The sequence below is a fragment of the Leucoraja erinacea genome, chromosome 3 (genome assembly GCF_028641065.1).
Source record: "Leucoraja erinacea ecotype New England chromosome 3, Leri_hhj_1, whole genome shotgun sequence".
Taxonomy (NCBI): domain Eukaryota; kingdom Metazoa; phylum Chordata; class Chondrichthyes; order Rajiformes; family Rajidae; genus Leucoraja; species Leucoraja erinaceus.
Window position 1 is genome coordinate 41520232 of NC_073379.1, and position 25357 is coordinate 41545588.

The window sequence follows — 25357 nt, forward strand, 5'->3', positions numbered from 1 at the left end:
AAGAAAACACCAAGGTAAGACAAGGACAAAAGGGATCCTCATCTCTTTCCCCAAAGGGATCCTCATCTGGAGCACAATGCCTAATTGGAGGAAAGTTCAAGCATGGTTTTCAAAGGGGAATTGGACCAGTGCTGCAAAAACAAAATAAAGCTGCAAGACAACAGTGTAAGGGATAGGATTGGAACAAGATACATTGCTCACGCAAACAGCTGGTTACAGAATTGAGGCAGTAAATGGTACTTCCTTTGGAATTGTTACCATTCAATGCTTCCTCTGATCTTCGTGACTTGAGCAGTGAAGTAAACGTACAACTGGGGAAAACGCACAATCTTAGCACGAGAGGACATACCTTGGTCACACCTTGAGCCCTTCCATCCGGGGCTGCAATAGCAGGTGCCTTTAATGTGATCACATGTCGAGTTATTCAGACAATCACACACCTGGCGACAGCCGTAACCATAGGTCCCTGATAGACATCCTGTAGGAAAGATATGGACAATCTGATCAGTTGTTCCCGGTTATTCCTGAGAGTTTGCAGACTTTATAATTAGTTATCAAGACATAGATTATTCTTCAACAAAAAAAACCTGCTCTCTAACTCATTGTACACAGGTGTCTTCATTGAGATTTTTAAAGTTTCCCTCAGGAAAAAGCCAACTTTTCCACAATACAGATAACAAGCTCAGGAGGTCACAAATTGCCCAGAGTCAATTAAGTGGTTTTGAAGTTCATCGTCCTTGTCATGTTGGAGATACAACAGCCATTTTGTCACTAACATTCCTTTAATCAAAAATTAAAGGAAACATTTACAAGACCTTGTCTATAGTCAATAGCCAAGAGTGCTTAGTTGTCACCAGAAAGAGAACAACGATAATCTTACATGCTGCTACAGCATTACTAATGCATCTACACAATAACAGAACAAATAAATACACAATAATCAATGATATTATAAATTGATCAGTAATACAAGATAGCCAGACCAGAATAGCGCAATATCGAAGTATGTAGTGCAGCCAAAACAAAGTCTGCAGTAGATCATGGCTGAGGTTGAGTTGTGGTTAGTGTTGTGCAGTGTTCAGAGACTGATGGTTGCTGGGAAGAAGCTGTCCTTCAAATTGGCGGTTATGCTTTGCAGGCTATTGTACCTTCTTCCCAATGGTTGTAATGAGGTGAGAACATGGCTAAGAATTTAATTGAATTGAATAAGTTTATTGGCCAATATTCACATACAAGGAATTTGCCTTGGTGCTCCGCCCACAAGTGACAACATAACATACAGTGACAGTTAAGAATCATACATGAAACATTAAACATTAATAATAAAACATTGTTGATTAAACATGTGAATTAAATAAAATACCAGAGCAAAAGGAGGCTACAGATTTTTGGTTACTGAGAAGAGCTATTACTCGTGGAAAAAAAGCTGTTTTTATGTCTGGCTGTGGCAGCTTTGACAATCCGGAGTGGCCTTCCAGAGGGAAGTGATTCAAAGAGTTTGTGGCCAGGGTGAGAGGGGTCAGAGATGATCTTACCCGCTCGCTTCCTGATCCTTGCAGTGTACAGTTCGTCAATGGAGGGAAGGTTGCAGCCAATAACCTTCTCAGCTGATCGGACAATTCGCCGGTTGTCGTGCTTGGAGGCTGAGCCAAACCAGACCATGATGGAGAAGGTGAGAACAGACTCTATGATGGCCATATAGAATTGGACCATCATTGCCTGTGGCAGATGGTGCTTCCTCAGCTGCCACAGGAAGTACATTCTCTGTTGTGCCTTTTTGACTGTGGAGTCGATGGTTGCCCCCCCCCACTTAAGGTCCTAGGAGATGATGGTTCCCAGGAACTTAAAATACTCCACAGATGCGACTGTGGTGTTGTTGATGGTGAGTGGGGTGAGGGGAGGGGGAGCTCTCCTAAAGTCTACAATCAATTCCACTGTCTTAAGTGCATTGAGCTCCAGGTTGTTGCGATGGCACCAGGACGCCAGCTGTGACACTTCCTGTCTGTAGGCAGATTCCTCCCCATCCTGGATCAGTCCAATCAAGGTTGTGTCATCCACAAACTTGAGAAGCGTGACAGAGGAGCCAGTGGAGGTGCAGTCATTGGTGTAGAGGGAGCAGAGGAGAGGGGAGAGTACTCAGCCTTGCGGAGCTCCTATGCTGAGTGTTTGCGGGTCCGAGATGGGATTAGGAAAGCAACGAGAAAGACAACACAGAAATATCTATTTTAATCTAACAACTTATTCAGAGACCCAGTGTAGACACAGTGGGCCAAAAGGCATCATTCCATTCTGTACCTTCCATGATTCAGTTCAAATCCTATGTCATTTGGTGAACCTATTAACATTACAGTTTAATCTATCACCACCAGAGGGGGAAGCAACATCAGAACAGCATGGACTGCACTAATGCCTGCCCTCAGCGGTTAAAGCTTTCACCCTGGGAAGAATCATAGAAAATAATATTGCACTGGTTGATAGTGAACAAAAAGAAAGCTGCGAGTTCCGCATTGTTAAAGTGTGGGTGATAAACTATTAAAATAGAGCAGCTGGTTTATTAATCACTCTCTGTGACATTGGAGAGACCATAGACCATAAAATATAGGAGCACAATTAGGTCATTCAACCCATTGTTATTCAGTCATGACTATTTTTTCCTCTCACCCCCATTCTTTTGCCTTCTCCCTGTAATCTTTGACACCCTTCCTAATCAAGAACCTATTAATCTCTGCTTTAAAAATACTCAACGTCTTGGCCTCCACAGCCATCTGTGGCAATGAATTTTATAGATTCACCACCTTCTGGCCAAAGAAATTCCTCCTAATCTCCATCCTACAGATACATCCTATTATTGTGAGACAGTGCCCTCAGGTTCTGGACTCTCCAATTGCTGGAAACATCCACTCTAAACAGGCCAAAAACTTAGTTGGTGACTGGTTTGTACTACACCTCCACTCATCACTCACTTGAGATCCTAAGTTTCAGATGGCCTCTGACTTCAATTCTCCGCCTTTCCTGACCTCCACCTTTCTTAGTGCTGTAAAGTGGTGAGGTGTGATCTCAAGGGATGGAACCTTTCAAGGAACCTTTCAAGCGATGGGCACATCCCAACCTTCCAAATAAGATCAAAATGGTGGTTCACAAATACTGCCTCCATGTTACCAGACACTCGCTATCAAAACATGGAGGGGACGGGGACACCATTTTTTGGCGGCCACGCGCGCATGCGCACACTCACATGCAAGCGCGAGGCTTAGGAGGCTCAATCCAGCGCAAAAAACGGAGATTTTAAAATCGGGATCACAAAAACTTGGGGGAGATGTCCCCCACCTCTCAAAACAGGGGGGGGGGGCGTGTCCCCTCTGGCCCCCCCGGGTTTTCCGCCCCTGATCAGACAGCAGCTGTGGGTAAGCAAAATGGATGGCTGATGGTTTGTGCAGACTCGGTGGCTGAAGTGCCTGTTTCCATGCTCTACAACTCTCATATTGTTCTCCGAAACAGAGTTGTGGGAATTAAACAAATAAGTACTTGATAAGCTTCAGCCAAACTGCAGCACCTCTGACGATGCAGCAATCCCTCAACACTGCACTGTTGTGTCAGCTGGTGCCCAGACGTGGTGTCGAAGGACGAGAAGCCGAAGCAAAGAAGTGGAAGCCAAATAACCTAACGGAAACAAAGCCGGGGGCTGTCCCGAGGGATGCGCTCCTGCGGCCGCTGTAACTTGGTGCTCGGGTTCAGAGAGCCCAGTCACCCTCTAGCCCAGGGCAGTCTTGTGTGGGAAAATGACCCCCACCCTCCTGTCTACCCCGGCCAGTGATGCGATGGATGCGGGGGGACTGGACCAATCGCTGACAGGTACCCGTCCCCCCCCCCCCCCCCCCCCCCCCCCCCCCCCCCCGGCACGTCATGTCCAGTATTTGGCTTTTCGGCACAGCGGTCTTTCAGTGAGTTGGCTTCTAGGCGACGCATAGCGGCCTTTCGGTGAGTTGACTTTAGGTGTCCCACCCTTTCAGTTAGTTGGCATTTAGGCTTTGTACACTTTCGGTTATTTGGCTTTTCAGCTTAGTTTCCGTTCGGTTATTTGGCTTCCACTTCTTTGCTTCGGCTTCTCGTCCTTCGACGCCACGTCCGCACACGGTGTCAACTTGGTATTCGTATTCAAATTTCTGCAGAGAGACATGAACCCTTGTGACTCCAGAATTACTCTCTATGAAATACAAATGGCACAATAGTTGTTACGAGCTCATTGAATGGTGGGAACAAAAGGAAAGGATGAGTATTTTCAGCTCCTTTAACTTAATTTGCCATTCACTGTGATCCAGGACCTAAAGGGCCTGTCTCACTAACACGACTTTTCAGGGACTGTCTTCGATCTTCAAGCTCGAAGGCACTCGCCTGAAAAACCTCGAGCTGGATCGACTGTAAGCGATGAACCCGTGAGCTGGATCGACCGTCTGCACACACACACACACATCTTCGATTGCCTTTGATTACCTACGATAGCATTACGACCTACTACAACCTACCTCGACTAAACCTACGAGTAAAAAACATCGATTTTTTCCATGACGACCTTTTTTTACTCGCGGGGATTTTTCAGCTTGCTGAAAAAAACGCCGCAACCTAAAGAAGCTGCCCCACTGCGGCGACCTAATCCGCGAGTTCTGGCAAGTTTGCCTCGACTCATACTCGCAGCATGGTTGACACAAGGTTGTAGGATGTCTTTGTAACTCTCCTTCATGCTCGAGAGTGGTCCCCACGTACTCCAGACCTCAGCTAGGTTGCGGCGTATTTTTCAACATGTTGAAAAATGCCTGCGAGTAAAAAAAGGTCGCCATGGAAAAAATCGATACTTTTTTTGCTCGTAGGTTTAGTTGAAGTAGGTCGGCGTGTTGTCGAAGGTAATTGAAGGTAGTCAAAGGTAGTCATAGATAGTCTTCAACATAGTCGAAGGTAAGTCGAAGGAGATCGAAGGAGGTCGTCATCACTCTCCACTATTTGGTGTCCAATTTTCCCGAAGCTAGTTGAAGCTGGTCTTCAACATAGTCGAAGGAGGTCGAAGGAGGGCTTCTACATAGTCGAAGGAGGTCTTCGACATGACATTTTTTCAAACTCTCCTAAGCTCATCTAAAGTCGCCAATTACGTCGCCGCAGTGGGATAGCCCCTTTACTGAGGCCTCGAGTACGCGGGGACTACTCTCGAGCATGAAGGAGAGTTACAAAGACCTCCTAAGACCTCGTGTCGACCATGCTGCGAGTATGAGTCGAGGGCAAACTCTTCTAACGTCACTAATTAGGTCCCCACAGTGGAACAGGCCCTTAAAACTCTCCAGTTCTAACTATCGATTGAGGAAGAGAGATCCACATTATGTTCTACCCTGCAGCTGCATATCCTAACCTTACTCTAAAAAAGCATGACTTTAAAACTTAGACAATGCCCTGCTGTTCCAGGACTCCTTAATCAGTTTCTGTCTCCATAAAATAAGTTTGTCTCCCTAATCTTTCCTTTACCATTTTTTACATAATTGTTTTACATCGTTACATGAATTTGACATTCTATTCTAAGGAAATTCTTGTATTTTATCAAAGATAGACACAAAATGTTGGAGTATCTCAGCCGGTCAGGCAGCATCTCTGGAAAAAATAGATGTGCCATTTCGGGTCAGGACCCTTTTTCAGACATTTGAACCGAAATGCCACGTCTATTTTCTCCAGAGCTGCTGACTAACTCGCCGAGTTACTCCAGCATTTTGTGTCTATCTTTGGTATAAACCAGCATCAGCAGTTCTTTTTTTAATTATATCTTGTACTTTAACCTTGTCCAAGTAATATTCTGGCTCTCCTATGCAGCAGTTCCTCTAAGGGAAATACATCCTCCTCCAGGCATTGTGCCAATAAATTCTTACGGTACTCCAAGTGCACTCTAACCAAAGCCTTGTGGACATTGATAGTGCAATGGAGGAGCCATTGTTCCTTATTGCATCTGCTTCCATCAGATGTTCATCAGGGATGACTTTGCAGAGATTTATAAAGTCACTAGACCAAGTGGGATCTGTTGGGTCCCTGTCACACGGGAGGGCTGGTCCCCAAACGCAATATTCCACCACTCACCCATAGCCCCCAACTGCGCAGGCGTGGCTGACGGGTTCCCATTGTGATGCCAGAGATCCCCGTTGTGATGCCTCCCTCAACTCTCCCTCCCTCTCCTTTCCTTTCCTACCCTCAGTCACTTCCTCCCTCCCTCCATAACCCCCCTCCCCTCCCTACCCTCCCCCTCCTCTCCCTCTATCTCCCTGCTCCCCCACATGGCCGACGGGTTCCCGTTGTGACGCCAGAGATCCCCGTTGTGATGCAAGTCACGGCAACCCTCCCCAAGTGTGCCTCGCCATCCCTCTTCCTACCCCTATCCTCCTCCATTCCCCCTCATCCCCAGCACTTCCACCCCCTCCTCTTCACCCTCCCTCTTCTTTCCCCTCTCCACCTCTCCTCCCCCACTCCCTCCCTCACCCTCTCCTTTCCCCTACCCTCAATCACTCCCTCCCTCCATAACCCCTCGCCCCTCCCTACCCCCCTTGACGTCATTGTGAGGTGGAAGCTGCTGTTTTTTTAATGTAAATTAGATCTCATTGTGATGTAATTGTGGGGTGGAACACTGTTGACGGGCAGTTTATGTAAATGAGATCCCATTGTGACGTCATACCCTGCTAACTGCAAGTTCAAGTGATTTTTTTCAAACTGGATTTTGTAAAGTTTAAAATGTGAATAACGTAAAATATACGATCAATCTGAACGAAACTTGATACAACACACCACAGAACAATTGTGAGCAATGTGGGCCAAAATTGCAGGGCTATCGTGTACTGTTTTGGCGTAATTCAGGACATCGCAGACAGGCAGGCAGACGGACAGGCAGAGACAGACAGACAGACAGACAGACAGACAGACAGACAGACAGACAGACAGACAGACAGACAGACAGACAGACAGACAGACAAACAGACAGACAGACAGACAAAGAGACAGAATAAACAAGATGAGTGTTTTAGTAATATATAGATGAGGGACATAGGTAAGGTGGATGGTCCCAGTCTTTCTCCTAGGGTACGGGAATCTTAAACTAGAGGCTACAGGTTTAAGGTGGGAGAGGGAAGATTTAAAGGGGATCTGAGGGTGAAAATCTTTCAAACAAAGAATGGTGGGCATGTGAAATGAGCCGAGAGAGACAAGTGGTAGAGATGGATACAAGTACAATGATTAAAAATACATTTGGACAGGTAACAGGCAAGTAAGGTTTAGAGGGAAGATAGACACAAAAATCTGAAGTAACTCAGCGGGTCAGTCAGCATCTCTGGAGAAAAGGAATAGGTGACAATTTGGGTCAAGACCCTTCTTCAGACTCGATCCGAAACTTCACCTATTCCTTTTCCCCAGGGATGCTGTCTGACCCGGTGAGTTACTCCAGCTTTTTGTGCCTATCTTCGGTTTAAACAAGCATTTGCGGTTCCTTCACACACAAGGTTTGGAGGGAAGTGGGCCAAATGCATGCAAACAGGAATAACTCAGGTAAAGCAGCTTGATCAGCATGAATGAGTTGGGCCAAAGGGCCTGTTTCTATGCTATGTAGCCCTCTGACTGGCTTCACTGACTTACTCTGTTGGCAGTGTTTGCCCATGAATCCGATGCGGCAGGTGCACTGCCCTATGATGTGCTCGCAGTCTGCTCCGTTCTGGCACTGGCACACCTCGGCACAGTCCTTCCCAAAGTAACCTAACGGGCACCCTGCAGTAACAAAGAAAAACAGCAATTTGTAGCTCAATCATGAAGCTAAATAAAGCGATTGCAAACCGGATCACAGTAGACGAGGTAACATAACAGGATTTGCGGTCGAGTTGACAGCAGGAGCAATGCCACTGTAAGGGAGCAGAGATAAATACACAGTTTCAAAAGCTGCTGCGAATCAACCCAATTAAACTCCACCTGAAAAGCCCTGACTTCATGCTCCCATCACAGGCAGTTGTGCTTTCATCTCCTGAGTTCCTAAGCTTTGAAATCCTCTCTCTCTAAACTTCTTTTCATTTCTCCTTTCATGAAATCATACAGTCTCAGTGCATCTCTCCTGATGCCTCTTTCCACAATTCACTGTCATATCCTGAGCATTCTCATGGGAAGAACCTTGGCATATTTTTTCAATACTGTATAAATATAATATTTTATTCGTGAGGACACCAACTTATCCTTGCTGCTTCAAGTGAACCTACTGGACTTGCCTTTTATATCATTGCTGAAAATTAAACCACCATTAAAAGCATGAATACAATGTTAATAGCATAATTATTTCTGCAAAATTAACATTGAATCAAAAATTAACTACTTCATGTGGAATCTCTTTCTCCATGTTTCAACTTCCTCAGAACTGTTTAAAGAAATACCAAATCTCTCCTCTTTATCTGTGCACTGCAGAGAGCTTGATTGCATTCATGTATAGTCTTTTCTTTGACTGGATAGCATGCAAACAAAAGATTTTTACTGAAACTCTGTACACATGACATTAATAAACTAAACTAAACTTAGTCTACCCTATATATGACTTCAGGCCTAGGGCAATGTGAATGACTTGTGCCCTTTGAAGTTGCTGTGCAGGCCATTCATTTCAAGGGGCAACAAAGTAGATAGTAAATGCCAGACCATTTAGAAAATCCCCTGCCCATGAACTAATAATCAAATAAGGTGTAGAATGGCTGTAGAAGGTGCAGCTTTCCTCAATTAAATGAATTTTAATTTACTAAAGAGAAATTACTAAAACCTTGAGCAAAGAACTTTAACCAGAACCTTAGATTTTAAAGTTGATGTTGATGTTTGATATGACCAAGTGCTACTTTTAATACGGTATTTTAAATGTGCCAAGTAGTCTAACTTTCAATTGCAATTAAATGTTGATGTACTGTGCAACATGATGAAGCAAAGGGAGCAAATGCTGAACTGCACACAGCAGGCCAGCTCATGGAGAGAGCAAAGAGGTCCTTACTCTGTGTGCAGTACAGACCCGTCCATCCTGGCGTGCACTTGCATTCCCCATCATAAGCACTGCAGTAGGCTCCATTGTGGCAGTTGCAGGTGTGGATACAGTTCGGGCCCCAGTATCCTGGCGGGCAGGCTGAGGAAACAAATACAAAAACAGGAGTCACTTACTGCCATCTGACGCGTATCGAGTTTGAATATTACGGAAAATATCGTGACAATAAAAAAGGAGCAGGTAGTTCTCCCAGCTCCTTGAAGCTGCCCCACCATTCCACAAGCCAGTGCCTGATCCATTACCTTAAGTACACCTTTAAACCCAATCCTCATCACCACTATCTACATCAATATCCAATAATCTATTAACCCAGACTATGACCCACAGTCGTCTTGGCCCTGAACGAGCGACCACTAATCCTGAGAAGATACCTGCTGGTTCCAAGGTCTCAAATCTCGAGGTGTATGCTTGCATATTTCAACGAGGTCATCTCTTTTACTATTCTAGAGAATCAGACTAATGTTACTGAATCCCTCTGAATTGATAATAGAGGGTTTCCCTCCATGAAATAACATCAACCAAGGATTTTGGTCATTCAATCAAGAACCTATCAATCTCCACTTTAAAAATACCCAGTGCCTTGTCCTACACAACTGTCTGTGGCAATGGATTCCACAGATTCACCATCCTCTGACTAAAGACATTCCTCCTCATCTCCTTTATATAGGTATGTCCTTTTATTCAGAGGTTGTGCCTTCTGGTCTGAGACCAAGGGTTCCCAACCTGGGGTAAATTTACCCCCCAGGGGTACCCCAGGGGGTACATTTTGCCTACCCAGTGGATAAATTTGTTGATTCTGGATTTGTACATATTTTTTCCCATTGACTGACTGTGTTTGGTTCTGGTATACCGATATCTGTTCATCATTAGTTGTTCATAAGTGAAATAACATTGCTATAAAAGTTGCCAGGGGTAATAAACAGGATGAAAAAGGTTAGGAACCCCTGTCCTAGACTCTCCCACTAGTGGAAACATCATCTCCACATCCAATATATCCACGCCTTTCATTATTCGGTGAGTTTCAATGAGATCCACCCTCCCTCATCATTCTAAACTCCATCAAACGCTCACAATATTTTAACCCAATCATCCCTGGGATCATTCTCGTAAACCTCCTCAGGAACCTCTACAATGCTAACACATGGCATTGTGCTGGAGAAAAATAATGGAATACTATCCAATTTCTAGGCAACAGAATCAGCAAATGATGGCCACTTAGTCTATTGCCCACAGTCCTGTAAATTTATCCTTCTCAAGCATCTATACAATTCTCTTCTGAAAGTTACAAACAAATCTGTTTTACTTTCAGGTCACACCTTCCAGATCAGACCAACTCATCGCATATAAAAACAACTCCACAATTTCCCCTCTGGATATTTTCCCACGTCTCTTAAATCCCAGTTCTTTGCTTTCTGATCCTCGTGCCAGAGGAAGCTTTCACCTCATCCACAAAATCATTCATCATTTTAAGACCTATTCCTTCTCTCCAGAGATGCTGCTTGTCCCGCGGAATTACCCCAGCTTTTTGTGTCTAACATCATTTTAAACGTCTCTACTAAATAACTGTCTCTGCCCTTAGAAGCTACTTCGAGCTCTCTGCACAACCCTTATGCCTGGGACCATTCACTTTTGTAGCTTCACTGGATCCTTGACTTAGTTCTCAAAGTCCGATGCCCTAAAACAATCACTTCACTCTCACTGCAGCCTAACAAGTAATCTATAAAAGATCAAGAAGAATTTATGGAGAACAGTCAAAACACACAACAGCATGAACCTATATTAGAATCGCAGAGAGCTTGATTTAAGTTTTGCAAAGGTAACATAAATAGTGGAGAGAAGGACATATTTTAAGACATATTTGTAAAAATCTGCATGAAATGTCCAGGGAAGGACATACCTTGAGAACAGTCACTTCCAATCCAGCCAGGATAGCATTGACAGGAGCCATCAATGGGGTTACATGTTCCATTGTTAGTGCAAGTGCAGGCTCTAGTACAGCCCTTTCCGAACTGTCCACTCGGACACACTGTAAAATAAAAACAAAAAATCTAAAATACAAAATCAGCAATCCTTTCTTTCATATAAAAATGAATAAATTGCCTTAAGATTACAGATAGTGGCAGTACACTTACTGGCCAAAATTGAGGTAATTAGGTACTTAATCATTCCTGGAGATCGTACACTGTGGCAACTTTGATCGAATTACATAATTTGTGATACAGAATTACTGTTTGCTCATTGCATTTTGTACAATAAATAATTCTTCTATTGTGAGCCTGTGGTTTTGATTTTGAACCCCGTTTGCTCTCGTTTGCAGAAAGTCTGTTAGATAGATTTTGTTTGCTGCCAAGCCCTAAACATCCACCAAATCGTTAGCCTAAGGACAGAGCAGGATTCACTACTTTTATTCATTACCTTTTCCCAACACTTGCATTTCTTAGCAGTGTCCATTCATGCATTTACTGGATGACATTATAGAATGCCCTATGAGAACTACAGAACTATGAGAGAAACAAGAAACCATAATTAAAGGAACAGAAAGATTTTGGAGGTAAAATGGGAAATTACCGACAGAGGGATGGAGGAAGATCAGGGAGAAATCAGAAAATAAGGATGGGAAGAGCCATGGAAAGAAGCTGATGAAAATCAGTGAACATAGTGAGTGACGGGTTATTGGGACTTGACGTGAATTTTGATTCAGGAATTAACGTGCTGGGTGATTTGATGGCTACAGAGGGTGATAGCTGACCAGGAGAGAAAACACTACCTCTGTACCAAATGTGCAGGTGATACGACTATTACCTCTGTTCATCGACATACGTACCTCACAGAACAACATCAGGATGCATGCAAACAGAACTCATGTGCTAAGGTTTCTGGTCCAGGTGGAAAAGAAGAAAGTACCTTCATTGCAAAGAGCTCCTGTGAAACCAGGCAGGCAGTCACACTGGCCGGTCACATGGTGGCAAGGCCCAATGCTATGGACACAGTGAGGACAGGCTTGACTGCAACGGTGCCCATAGAATCCAGGAGAACAGACTGGAATGGAAAGTTAACTGGTCACATTACATGAACTCAGTGCATTTGACAGAAACAAACAACACTACCTAGTCTGATACCGCTTTCAGTTAAGTCAAACAATAGGGGAGTTATTGGAACACAAAATTTGACACAGAGACACATAAGATATTAGTGGACAAGATAGACATCGATTGTGTTCAGCGGGAAACGTAGAAAAGGTTAACGCCAATCTCAAATACAACAGGCCTGATTTGGGCTACTAAAATTCAGCCTTAAGATTTTAACTACAGGAAAGTTACTGCTGAAGTACTGAAGTTAGATCTGATACTGAAGTTAGTGGCTGGATTCCTTACTGCGTTGGCAGGTGGTTCCTCGATATCCCCGTGCACACTTGCAGGCCCCGTCATCAGGGGAGCAGGAGGCTCCATTCTTGCAGTTACAGGGCAAGGTACAGTTTGGCCCCCAACGTCCTTCGGCACACACGCTGTCACAGTGAATCCCTGCAAATACAGAGCATGAGGAGTCACAGTCAATGAGAGGAGCCCTGGAGTTCAACTCCAACAGAACACTTGTTCAATCTGCACCATCACGGTGCCTGAGTGATTGTGCTTCTGGCAATAGTGCCTGTGTCACCCAAACAGCAACCACAGTGAGACCTCCTTCCCTCTACTTGTACCTCCCTTTACTGCTGCAGCATTTAGTGTTGCTGCATCACAGCTCCAGCAAACCAAGTTCAATCCTGACCTCAAGAGCGTTTCATTGTCATCTGCACCGGGACCAGCGTGGTGAAATTCCTTTTTTTTTCAGCTTTACAGGTACATTAAATGCAAAAACACAACAAATAAATATGCGATAAAATATCAGTTAATCTAGGTAAACCAGGATATAACAATGTGAGCCAAATTACGCAGTGCAACTTTAGTAGTGCAAAGTCATAGTAGTTCGGTGTTGAGGTAGCTACTGTAGTTAAGGTTGTGCATGGGGTTGATGACTTTGATGGTTGATGGGCAACGTCCACCAGTTTCTGCCAACTGGTTACTCTAGTTTCCTTCCATGTCCCAATTATACGTTGCTGTTGAGATGGGTGGTAGGCGAATCAAGGGGGAGTTGGTGAGTACGTGAGAGAGGGAAATAAATGAGGGTATGGGACTGATGATGGGAATGTTCTGAGGGCTTGCTTAGACTTTGTGGGTCATAAAGCCTTACGTGTCGTCAGAGGATATAAACTTAACTTTGATCAGGTACTTCATCACTTACATGGCTCAGTTTAAATTGTGCTGATAGCCACTTACGAGAAGCACCTGGGGACATTTTACCATGCTAAAGCCACAATCAGGAACAGAAAATAAGGGAGGCACACAAGGCAAATCATAAACATCTTGGAAATGGAGGAAACGTGATTCTGTTTGTATCGCAGGACATCATCTGGTTTCCAGGTGGAGGAAATTTTTTTTTTTAAACTTAACCCCGTCATCCACACAATAATCATAGAATCACAGAGATACAGCACAGAAACTGGCCCTTCAGCCCACAGTCCATACCAACCCTCAACACCCAATTCCACGAATCCTACATTAATCCCATTTTTATTTGACTCACATTCTCATCAACTCCCCCTAGATTCTCCCCCTAGACACCAACACACCAGTTGACAATTAACGCACGTTCTGGGGATGTGGGAGGAAACTGGACCCGGACGAAACCCACGCGGTCACAAGAAGAATGTGCAAACTTCACACACAGAGGGCACCTGAGGTGAGGAACCTTGCGCTGTGAGGCAGCGGCTTTACTGGCTGCACCATTGTGCTGCCCAGTCCCTGGTATTAGTATTTCTGACAGGGAGCTTGACTAAAGCTTATGTTCATGGTGCTTTCAGTTTGCTAATGCAAGAATGCACTGTGGTCAAAAAAGGGATTAACAGTTCCAAATAAAACTCTTAGAAACAGGGAGAAAGGAGCTGCCGCATTTGGGATGGAAACATGGGATCGGGATGAGACTATTCGCCCTCTCGAGCTTCCTCCACCATTCAATGAGATCATTGGGATATTCAGTTGTTTTTGTGTGATGCATGATGATAAGTTAAAATCACTTCACACATGAACTGCTCGTGATTCCGGGATAGCTCGATGTACCAGGAAGGAGAGTGTGGAGCAACGTAACGACTATCTTGAGATGTTGACATGTTATGTGCAGCACTTTAGTTCCAAAACTATAAAGATCAATATGATAAACATGTGGGACAAATTACTCCAGACTCCACCAGCAGACGTGTCACATAATCTGCAGCATATTAATGAAAAGAAAGGTTTATACAATAAAACAATCTTGTCGCCTTTATAATTTTACACCAATCACTGAATGCCTCTCTTTTTAAAATGGAATGCCAGTAAACATCCATTTCAGAGTTTAGACCTTATTGTTTCCACTGGCGTTACAATTGAGCCTGTCTTGTTACTAAATGAATCATTTGAGCACAGCTGATGGGAAAGCTGACTGAGTCCCACAGAAACTACGATGTATTATGTAACAGCGTAAATACTGCAAAGCAAATTAGTGAAGCATGTTTATTTGTTAGAAAAACAGCAGAGTTTTATTTTCTGCAATAACTAACGGTTCCCCTCAATCTTCAGAATAAATCTTGTCATTTAAATTTTTTTGTTACATTTAATATATACATTTTACGCTATCTTCAGAAGAAAGATCATTCTGGAGACTACTCTAGCTTGTTGTCCCACTGAGCAAGTACTACCCTGATGGAATGGAATGCCAATGTGAAGGACAAAGAGCGCATTGAGAGTCTTATTCGTTGCTAGGCAATTCCTCAGTGTTGCAATAAACTTCAGCTCAGGCGGAGCTCTTGAAAAATAAATGCGCATTCATTCTGTGCCCGTTGCTTCACATGTGGGGCACTTACAGTAAGTTTAATTCAGCATTCACCCGAGCCCGTTGTGACAGGGCCTGGGTCAGAGGTTGTTTTCTGTGAAATCATGGATGGCCACCGCTTTTAGCTTGCTGTTATTTGGTGGTGGCACCCACCTGGAGGGGAATTCACCACAAATAATACCGAAAAATATGCTGCACGTTACTTCTGAGCGATCGAGCAGAGTGGGGCCCCATCACCCAGTGAAGTGGAAAGCTGAGGGGCTTCCCAGAAGGTGGCTGTGGCTATGAAAAGGGGTTTGTTATGTTAGGCATAAAGAAGATGCTTCCACTTGTTGGGGTGGGGGAGGAGGGAAGCAGCAGAAACACAAGCAAAAAGGATCTGCTGATTGAGGTAAATGAAGAGGGATAGGAGCAAACTCGTGTGGAGCTTTGGTAAATCCATCTACCAAAACACAGTGCAGAGATTCATATGTTTAAATAAATAGACACCTGGTACAGTTCTTTACCAAAGAACTCGGTCATGTGCACATCAGTTGTAATAATTTCTGTTCTGTCTGAAGAAGGGTCCTGACCCGAATCGTCACCTATCCATATTCTCCAGGAATGCAGCCTGACCCGCTGAATTACTCCAGCACTGTGTGTCTTTTGTTTAGTAAACCATCATCTGCAGCTCTTTATTTCTATATAATAATTTATTTTTTAAAGTCCATGTGTAACACTTTGTGCCTCAACAGATGTAATAAATCACAACAGAATTATTTGCCTTTTAGAAAGTAATTAATTTGGATTGTAAACCACAGTTAGGACCAATGGCCACTTTATAAAATAATTGTTTGTTTCCCTTGCCAGTTAATTCCCATACACGGTTGATGGATCCATTAAATGTTTTGTTTCATGAAACTGGATGCATTTAGGCTCCTAGAAACGGATATTTTCCATCCATATGCAGTCACATTGGAATCAGTGATGAAGAATAAATCTATATTCTTTTAATGAAGAGACTTCATGCAAGTGGGTTGGATCAATGGAGAGCTACGGGGAATTCGGGTCATTGAGGCCCAGTGATGTATCAGGCAAAGCCAGGTTAATACAGTCATGTAGTCAGAGAGTTATACATTCATCAGGGAAACAAGCCCTTTGGCCCAAGTCTTCCATGAGACTTGCTTTTAAAACTGTGCTAGTCCCATTTGCCTACATATGGCCCATATTCCTCTGAATCTATCCTACCTATGTACCTGTCTGAGGGATTTTTAAATTGTAATTGTACCCACCTCTACAACTTCCTCTGACAGCTTGTTCCACATATGTACCAGCCTCTGTGTGAAGAATTTGCCACTCATGTCTCTTTTAAGCCTCTCATTTTAAGCCTATGCTCTCTAGTTCTGGACTCCTCTACATTGGCAAAAAGACTATGACTATTCACCTATGCCTCTCACGAATTTGTATACTTCTATAAGGTCAACCCTGAGCCTCTGATGCTCCAGGGAAAAAATAAATCCCATGTAATGCATCTTTCTGCACCTTACCCTCGGCCTTGCTGACGTTCATGTAGATAACGTCCACTGCCCTACCCTCATCAATCCTCTCAGTGACTTATTCAAAACACTCTGCCAAATTTCAGAGATTTGATTTCCCATGCACAAAGTTGTGTTGACTATCCCGAATCGGTCCTTGCCTATCCAAATCCTGAATTCCTCATAACCCACTCCAGCAATGTCGGCACCATGCACCATTGATGTGTTCAAGAAGGAACTCCCATAGTCACTGTACACTGACAATGACAATTAAAATTGAATCTGAATCTGAATCTGAACTGCAGATGCTGGAAAGCATCGAAGGTACACAAAACAATTAGCTGGAGAAACTCAGCATGGTGCAGCAGCATCTAGTTTTAAAGCGAAAATGATAAATACTGGCGATAGTTTCGGGCCGAAACCCTTTGTTCTCTCAGGACTGAGTTTATTTTAGGGTGGGAGGGGTGAAAAAAGGGTCCTTAGGCCCACCGGTCTGCAAGACCAGCGAACCCGTAGGGGATCCTACACACCAGGAGGATGAGCCAATTAACCCTACATCTTTAGAATGTGGGAAGAAACGGGCGGGGAAAACCCACAGGAGGGTAGTTTACACGGGGCGAGGAGACAGAGTGGAGTGGTCGTCAGCACGATATCACAGGAATAACGGGGTAGGTAAAGACCCAGTAAGGGTCATTTGTGCAAAACTTACTGTCTTTCCTCCCGTGGACTGTGTACCTTCTTGTTGTCACCATTGATGTCAGGTTCGCCGTTTTTTTAGCCTGTATTTCCTTTTGATCCCAGCAGCCTATACCTAATGCATGCCTCCTTTTATCTTACTAGGGTCCCAATATCCCTTGCCAACAGGCACTGCCAGCTTTGCCCTTCACTCTATAAATGCATGATGTCTATGAATACTTTCAATATCACCTTTAAAATCTTTCAACTTGCCAGATGTCCCGTAACCTGTAAGTAGCATCTCCCAATCAACCATGCAAGTTCCTGTCTAATACTTTCACAATTAGCCTTGCCCGAATTTAGGACCTTAACATGTAGACAGGTCCTATCTTTTTCCAAAAATATTTTAAAGCTAATAAAATGATAATTATTACTGGCCATAGTGTTCCTCCTCTGACACTTCAGTCACTTACCTTGCTTTGTTCTCTTTAAGGATGTCCAAAGTCTTAGTTTATTTTAGTTTAGTTTAGAGATACAGCGTGAAAAAAGGTCCTTAGGCCCACTGAGTCTGCACCGACCAGCGATCGCACCCGTACACAAGTATTATCTATCCTACACACCAGGGTCAATTTACAATCTTTTCATGAAGCCAATTAACAAACTACATCTTTAGAATGTGGGAAGAAACTGGAGCACCTGGGGAAAACCCACATGGTAATGGGGAGAACATACAAACTTCGTACTGACAGAACCCGTAGTCAGGATTAAACCCTGGTCTCTGGCCCTGCAAGGCAGCAACTCTACTGCTGCACCACCGTGCCACCCCCATAGCCACCTTGTCCTCTCTAGTAGCCATCCATATATTGTTTAATAAAACTTTCCTAGGCACACTTTAAAAATTCCGTTGCATCACTATGCACCTTTGCACTATGGGATTCCCAGTCAATATGAGGGAACTAAAGATCTCCTACAATTGTGATTATATTATACTGACAGCTATCAACCTCAAAGTAGCACTTCACAAAATGGTTGCCCTTCTCAAAATGGTTGCCCTTATCAAAATGGTTGCCCTTCTCAAAATGATTGCTCTTCGCAAAATGGTTGGCCTTCTTCACCCTGCTTCCCTTTTAGTCGCACCTCACACTGGCCACAGCTTTTAAATGCAGAAAGTCGTCACAAGATTCCAGTTTTAAATTATCATTTTTCAGGCATCACAATTCCTCCTCCCTCACATTCCTGTCCCAGCTTGATGGACCTTTCTCATGTCCTCAGGGTTCCTCTGTTAGTGAGCCCCTGCTCATTAGTATTAGAGAGTGCAGAGATTTTGAGTTCAGACGGAGAGGTTGAGGGAGATTCCTGAGATTGGAGCCTGAGGTGCTAGAGAAGTGGAACCAGCAGTTGGATCACAATATAAATCCCGTCAGAATTTCCCCAGAAACTTGTGAGAGTCATAGAATCATAGAGCAACATATAGAAACATATAGCATGGAAACAGGTCCTTTGGACCAATTCATTCATGCTGACCAAGACACCCATCTATGCTAGTCCCATTTGCCCATGTTTGGCCCATTTCCCCCTAAACCTTGTGAGAATGTGGAATTCTCGCTCACATGAAGGCTAATAGCAGAGATGAAGTTCAGGGTAAAGGAAATAGTGCTCTGAGCGAGAAAGGAAAGTAAGGAAATAGTGCTATTTATCCACGACTTTAGGCTCCAAGCCCAGGCTCCAAGCCCTTGACCACTCCTTTGGTACTGTAAATCTCAATACAAAGGAGAAGGGGAGCAGACTCACTGATGGAAGATTCCTGAGGTTGTGAGAAAGGTCCCTCCAGCTTGGGCAGGTGAGTGGGAGGGAAGGAGTGGGGGGGGGGGGGGGGGGGGGTTATATATGGAGCATCACCACTAGCATGGACCAATTAGCTTGTTCCTATGCTACAAACTGGATGCTATTAAGTTGTCACTTTGACGTTGGATAAACATAGAAACATAGAAACTTAGAAAATATGTTCAGGAATAGGACATTTGGCCCTACGAGCCAGCATTGCCATTCAATACGATCATGGTTGATCATCCAAAATCAGTACCCCGTTCCTGCTCTCTCCCCATATCCCTTGATTCCGTTACCCCTCAGAACGGGGTACTGATTGTGGATGATCAGCCATGATCACATTGAATGGTGGTACTGGCTCGAAGGGCCAAATGGCCTACTCCTGCACCTATTGTCTATTGTCTCTCTCTTGAATACATCCAGTTATTTGGCCTCCACTGCCTTCCATGGCAGATAATTCCACAGATTCACAACTGTCTGGTTGAAAAACTATTTTCTCATCTCAGTCCTAAATGACCACCCCTTATTCTTAAACGGTGACCCCTGGTCCTGGACTCCCCCAACATTGGGAACATTTTTCCTGCATCCAGCTTGGCAATCCCTTAAGAACTGTCACTGACCTGTCCAACCAGCCAGACAGCGGCAATGCCCAGTGGTAGGGCGACATCCATCAGCGTGACTGCAGTCGCAACGCTCAATGCAATTAATTCCGTATGAGCCGTCCTGATAAACAAACAAACATATGTTATTGTCTGAGAAATTAAATCCCTCATGTTAATGTCGGAGAAATTAAACCTCTCATGTTTATGTCGGAGAAATTAATTCGATGAAATAAAAACCAATGGCCTAAACCAAGCACATTAACAAAATTAAGGAAAGACTTCTGATTGTGATATCAGGAGATGTGATATCATCGCCTTCTCCTCTAAGAGCTACTGAGCCTATCCGAACTGGGATTTAAACATTTGCAGGACAAGAGGTATTAAGGATTTAGGCGGATAATTGGAGGTTAAGAAAGAAGTCACCATTTCACTATCCATTGAGCCACAATAATCCAACTGAAAGCAAAACAGGCTTAAGGAACTGGAAGACCTCCTCCGATTACTATTATCTAGATTGCACCCTGAATTCCAATTCAAAGGATGGGCAGATGACCATGGACCCATGGCTGATGAGCAAAGTTGTTTGATGGCCAATGTCCTCCCTCCTATTGTCTCAGTGTCTCATACCCATGCAAAGGAGGGCGAGTTAGCATCTGGAAGGTGGCCACAAACTGCAATGTGAAAACAGGTGACGGCCATTCCCTCGAACCTCGACCATTATTCAATGAGAACATAACTAACCCACCACCTCAACAATGCTATCCCTTCCAATTTCTATGATTTTCCCAGCACACATAAATCTATCAATCCTACTTCTCTAATGTTCAACATGACTGGGCATCCAGGGACCTGTGGGGTCCAATAGTTCAAATCCTTTGAGTGAAGATGTTTTCTCTCTCAATCTAAAGTGTCTGACCTCTTACCCCGAGATGTTCTCATTCGGAATAACCCAGCTATGGAAACAATCTCTACTCTCTCTTTCAAAGCGGTAACATTTGAATGAGATTATCATTCTAAATTCAAGAAAAAACAGTTCCTGCCAATGTTTAGGATAATCTCTTGATCTCATGATATAATCTAATTTTGTTGAGACCAAAGAGCAACTCATATTCCATGAAGTCAGTATGGCCCACAATATAGGTTTTTTATAAAGAAACTAAATGCTAGGTTGCTATGTTGAATGCTGGCCCAAGAGTATCTAATTAAATTCTTACACTTGGTTATTGGACATTGGTTATTGCACATACAAACAGTTCCAAAGATCGAACTAATCCAAAGGACTGTTCTTTCTTGTGGATCTTAAAACTGGTGCTAAAATGCTTGAAAGCAGCATTTCTTTAATGGAAGTAAGTTACAGGATGAGAAATTAGTTGAAAACAAGCTGAAAATAAGATAGGTGAACAACAATATTTAATCAGAAGATAGACACAAAAAGCTGGTGTAACTCAGCGAGACAGGCAGCATCAAAGATCCTATAGCAGAGGATCTTTGGGCAGCATCTCTGGAGAGAAGGAATGGGGGACGTTTCGGGTCTCGACCCGAAAACATCACCCATTCCTTCTCTCCAGAGATGCTGCCTGTCCCGCTGAGTTAATCCAGCTTTTTGTGTCTATCTTCAGTTTAAACCAGCATCTGCAGTTCCATCCTAAACAATATTTAAACACTTACTGTATCTTTGTTAAATTAAGTTGTCGCTGCCTGAATGTTGGTGGTTAGTATTAACTCCCAGTTACTCTTCTTCAATTCCTGGTTGGTGTCTGGATATTCGTGATGACATTCCAAGCAGTGCCTAGTCATTAGTGGTTAATACTCGTAACCAGTGTAAGTTTTGGCTATTGTTGAATTAATTTCTTTCTAACCCTAAATTGGATTCGTGAATGGGAGAATCTTGAGAGTGTTACTGAATTTAACAAACCATCAATTGTCCAATTTTAAGCAACACATTCATCTGATGAATTTGTAATCGTATCCCTGAATTTGGATGTTCTTTAACGCTGTGGATAAGTATACCCATTTTAATCTCATTGCAGGATGTGGTGATGGCAAGCACCCTACCTGGCATGGATGTACACATTTATACCCTCGCCATCCAGCTAAACAAGTGCAGCTCCCATCCACAGCGTTACAGGCTCCTCCATTTGCACAACGACATGTTGCGTTGCATCCAAGACCCCATTTACCTCGAGGGCAGGGAATCGAACAATCCACCCCATGCCAACCTGGCGGGATCAAGGGAAATATAATTTGCATTGCAATAGGTCAGGCACACATTTATGTTATAGAAACATAGAAACATAGAAATTAGGTGCAGGAGTAGGCCATTCGGCCCTTCGAGCCTGCACCGCCATTCAATATGATCATGGCTGATCATCCAACTCAGTATCCCGTACCTGCCTTCTCTCCATACCCCCTGATCCCCTTAGCCACAAGGACCACATCTAACTCCCTCTTAAATATAGCCAATGAACTGGCCTCAACTACCCTCTGTGGCAGAGAGTTCCAGAGATTCACCACTCTCTGTGTGAAAAAAGTTCTTCTCATCTCGGTTTTAAAGGATTTCCCCTTTATCCTTAAGCTGTGACCCCTGGTCCTGGACTTCCCCAACATCGGGAACAATCTTCCTGCATCTAGCCTGTCCAACCCATTAAGAATTTTGTAAGTTTCTATAAGATCCCCTCTCAATCTTCTAAATTCTAGAGAGTATAAACCAAGTCTATCCAGCCTTTCTTCATAAGACAGTCCTGACATCCCAGGAATCAGTCTGGTGAACCGTCTCTGCACTCCCTCTATGGCAATAATGTCCTTCCTCAGATTTGGAGACCAAAACTGTACGCAATACTCCAGGTGTGGTCTCACCAAGACCCTGTACAACTGCAGTAGAACCTCTCTGCTCCTATACTCAAATCCTTTTGCAATGAAAGCTAACATACCATTCGCTTTCTTTACTGCCTGCTGCACCTGCATGCCTACCTTCAATGACTGGTGTACCATGACACCCAGGTCTCGCTGCATCTCCCCCTTTCCCAATCGGCCACCATTTAGATAATAGTCTGCTTTCCTGTTTTTGCCACCAAAATGGATAACCTCACATTTATCCACATTATACTGCATCTGCCAAACATTTGCCCACTCACCCATCCTATCCAAGTCACCCTGCAGTCTCCTAGCATCCTCCTCACAGCTAACACTGCCCCCCAGCTTAGTGTCATCCGCAAACTTGGAGATATTGCCTTCAATTCCCTCATCCAGATCATTAATATATATTGTAAATAGCTGGGGTCCCAGTACTGAGCCTTGGGGTACCCCACTAGTCACTGCCTGCCATTGTGAAAAGGACCCGTTTACTCCTACTCTTTGCTTCCTGTTTGCCAGCCAGTTCTCTATCCACATCAATACTGAACCCCCAATGCCTTGTGCTTTAAGTTTGTATCAATAAATTATCAATAAATTATCTATGTAGCAGTCAATATTTCCAGCAAAACATAGATGAAAAAAAAATACAGACTAAATCATTCAGCCCCTCATAGCTGCTCTGCTATTCAATAAAATCATGCCCAATACTTTGCCTCAGAACCTTGCAATTATGCAGCACCTTTAACATCTCATGACAAAATAATCCAACATTTCATACCAAGCCAAATCAGGGGAAAATTGGACAAAAGAAGCTTTTTTTTTTGTCTTTTGTTTTATTATTTTTGTTTATTTTATTAGGAGTTAATACAGTACAAAACAGTACAGTGGAACCTAATTTTAGGTGCCAACTATGTCATACCGTAATCCATTCTATGTACAACCTCTAGTTTTATGTTTTGAGAAGGAAGTAAGCAAGACAAGAAAAAGAAAACAATAGAAAGGGGAAAAAGAGGACTGGTAGAGAATAGAAAAACGTGAAGTGTGTATATAAAAAAAAGAAAAAGTGGAAAGTAGAAATAGAAGAGAAGGCCCCTTAAAAGAGAAATTTTCAAATCTGTATTCGGAGATGTAGATCTATCCATGGCATGAACTGAAATCAGCAATCTTTACGGTACCGCTGCATCACATGATTCCAAAAAGTCGATGAAAGGAGATCCTTAAGAATTGGTCATATTTATCTATTAGTTGAAGTCTCATTTCTTCAAGGCGTGCTATGTCCATCATATTCCTAATTCACATTTTAACAGTTGGTATGGTTGTATTTTTCCAAAATTAAAGTATAAATTTCTTTCCAATTATTAACCCATAATTAAAAAAAACGTTTTGGTCTTTATTTAAATTGATATCTTCTACTATATTCCAAATATAATCCATTCCATTTTAGGTTCTATTCTGGACTTGAAGAGCTTTGTAAATATATCAAATATATCGCTCCAAAATTTATTCAACTTTGTACATCCTACAAATGAATGTGTTATATTAGCGTTTTGAAACAAACATTTATCGCATTTGGGAGAGATGTTTGGATAAAATTTATTCAACATCGTTTTTGAATAATATAGTCTATGTAATAATTTGAATTGAATTAAATTATGTCTTGCATTAATAGAACAATTATGTGTGTTCATCGGATACTTTTCCCATCTATCCTTCGAGATCTTTATCATTAGCTTATGTTCCCAATCTTCTCTTAGTGCTTCTGTTGAGGTTAATTCTCTATTAAATATATTATTATAAAAGTATGATATTAGTTTTTGTGAATCAGCCTTAATATTCATTGCTTCTTCTAAAGGGTCTAAAAATATAGTTTGAAATCTATGTGTATATTTCTTCATAAAGTCACATATCTGTATATATTTAAAATATTGATTATTCTTCAGTTTAAATTTTAGTTTTAAATGTTGAAATGATAACAGTTTGCCCAATTCATACATATCCCCTACTTTCCTAATCCCCAATCTATCCCATTGTTGATATGTTCTGTCGATGAGAGATGGTTTAAATGCGGGGTTGTTCAATAGTGGGGTTAGTACTGATAGATTATTTAATTTCAAGGATACTTTTATTTGTTTCCAAATTCTTATTGTATTGTGAAGGACAGGACAAAAGAAGCTTTGTGTGGTTCTTAAAGGATAACAAAAAACAGAGTTTAGGGTGGGGATTCTAGTGATCATATATTTGGAACTTGAAGGATTAAAAATGAAAAGAATGATTTTTGCTACGTAGTACGATTTGAATTTGTTATTATCTCCAATAATTAAAAAAAATATTTTGCATTTTTTATTTTTATTTTAACATTTTTATACATTGTAGTTGAGTTGAGGTGTGCTGAGCCACCGGGAGATCAGGTTGGTTATTGCGAACCGAGCGGAGATGTTCGGCGAAGCGATCGCCAAGCCTACGCTTGGTCTCGATGTACCGATGAAGAGCAGCTGACATCTAGAGCAGCGGATGCAATAGATGAGGATGGAGGAGGTGCAGGTTTCCCATTCCGTTTCCCCCTCCCATTCCGAATCCGACCTTTCTGTCCTCGGCCTCCACCATGGCCAGAGTGAGGACCACTGTAAATTGGAGAAGCAGCACCTCATATTTCGATTGGGCAATTTGCAGCCCAGCGGTATGAACATTGACTTCTCTAATTTCAGGTAGTCCTTACTTTCTCCTCCCATTCTCAGCTCTCCCTCAGCCCACTGGCTCCTCCTCTTCCTTCCTCCTTTCTTCCTCCTGCCCCCCCCCCTCCACCCCCCCATCCTCACATCAGTCTGAAGAAGGGTTTTGGCTCGAAACGTCGCCTATTTCCTTCGTTCCGTCATTAAAGATCAGTTGTGTGGCGGCCCACTCACTTGGCTGGC

At 43.0% G+C, this 25357-nt stretch overlaps 1 protein-coding gene across 1 annotated transcript in view; it reads right to left on the reverse strand.

Annotated features, from left to right (window-relative positions):
* megf10 (multiple EGF-like-domains 10) overlaps nucleotides 1-25357 on the reverse strand; it is a 166962-nt gene that overhangs the window by 15651 nt on the left and 125954 nt on the right. Inside the window, exons 12-19 of the mRNA XM_055632519.1 lie at nucleotides 21648-21811; nucleotides 19611-19713; nucleotides 12445-12591; nucleotides 11975-12109; nucleotides 10968-11096; nucleotides 9023-9151; nucleotides 7648-7776; nucleotides 350-478 (exon numbers count right to left, since the gene is read on the reverse strand). Coding sequence (XP_055488494.1) covers nucleotides 350-478; nucleotides 7648-7776; nucleotides 9023-9151; nucleotides 10968-11096; nucleotides 11975-12109; nucleotides 12445-12591; nucleotides 19611-19713; nucleotides 21648-21811 — 1065 coding nt within the window. The remainder of the gene's footprint in view (nucleotides 1-349; nucleotides 479-7647; nucleotides 7777-9022; nucleotides 9152-10967; nucleotides 11097-11974; nucleotides 12110-12444; nucleotides 12592-19610; nucleotides 19714-21647; nucleotides 21812-25357) is intronic.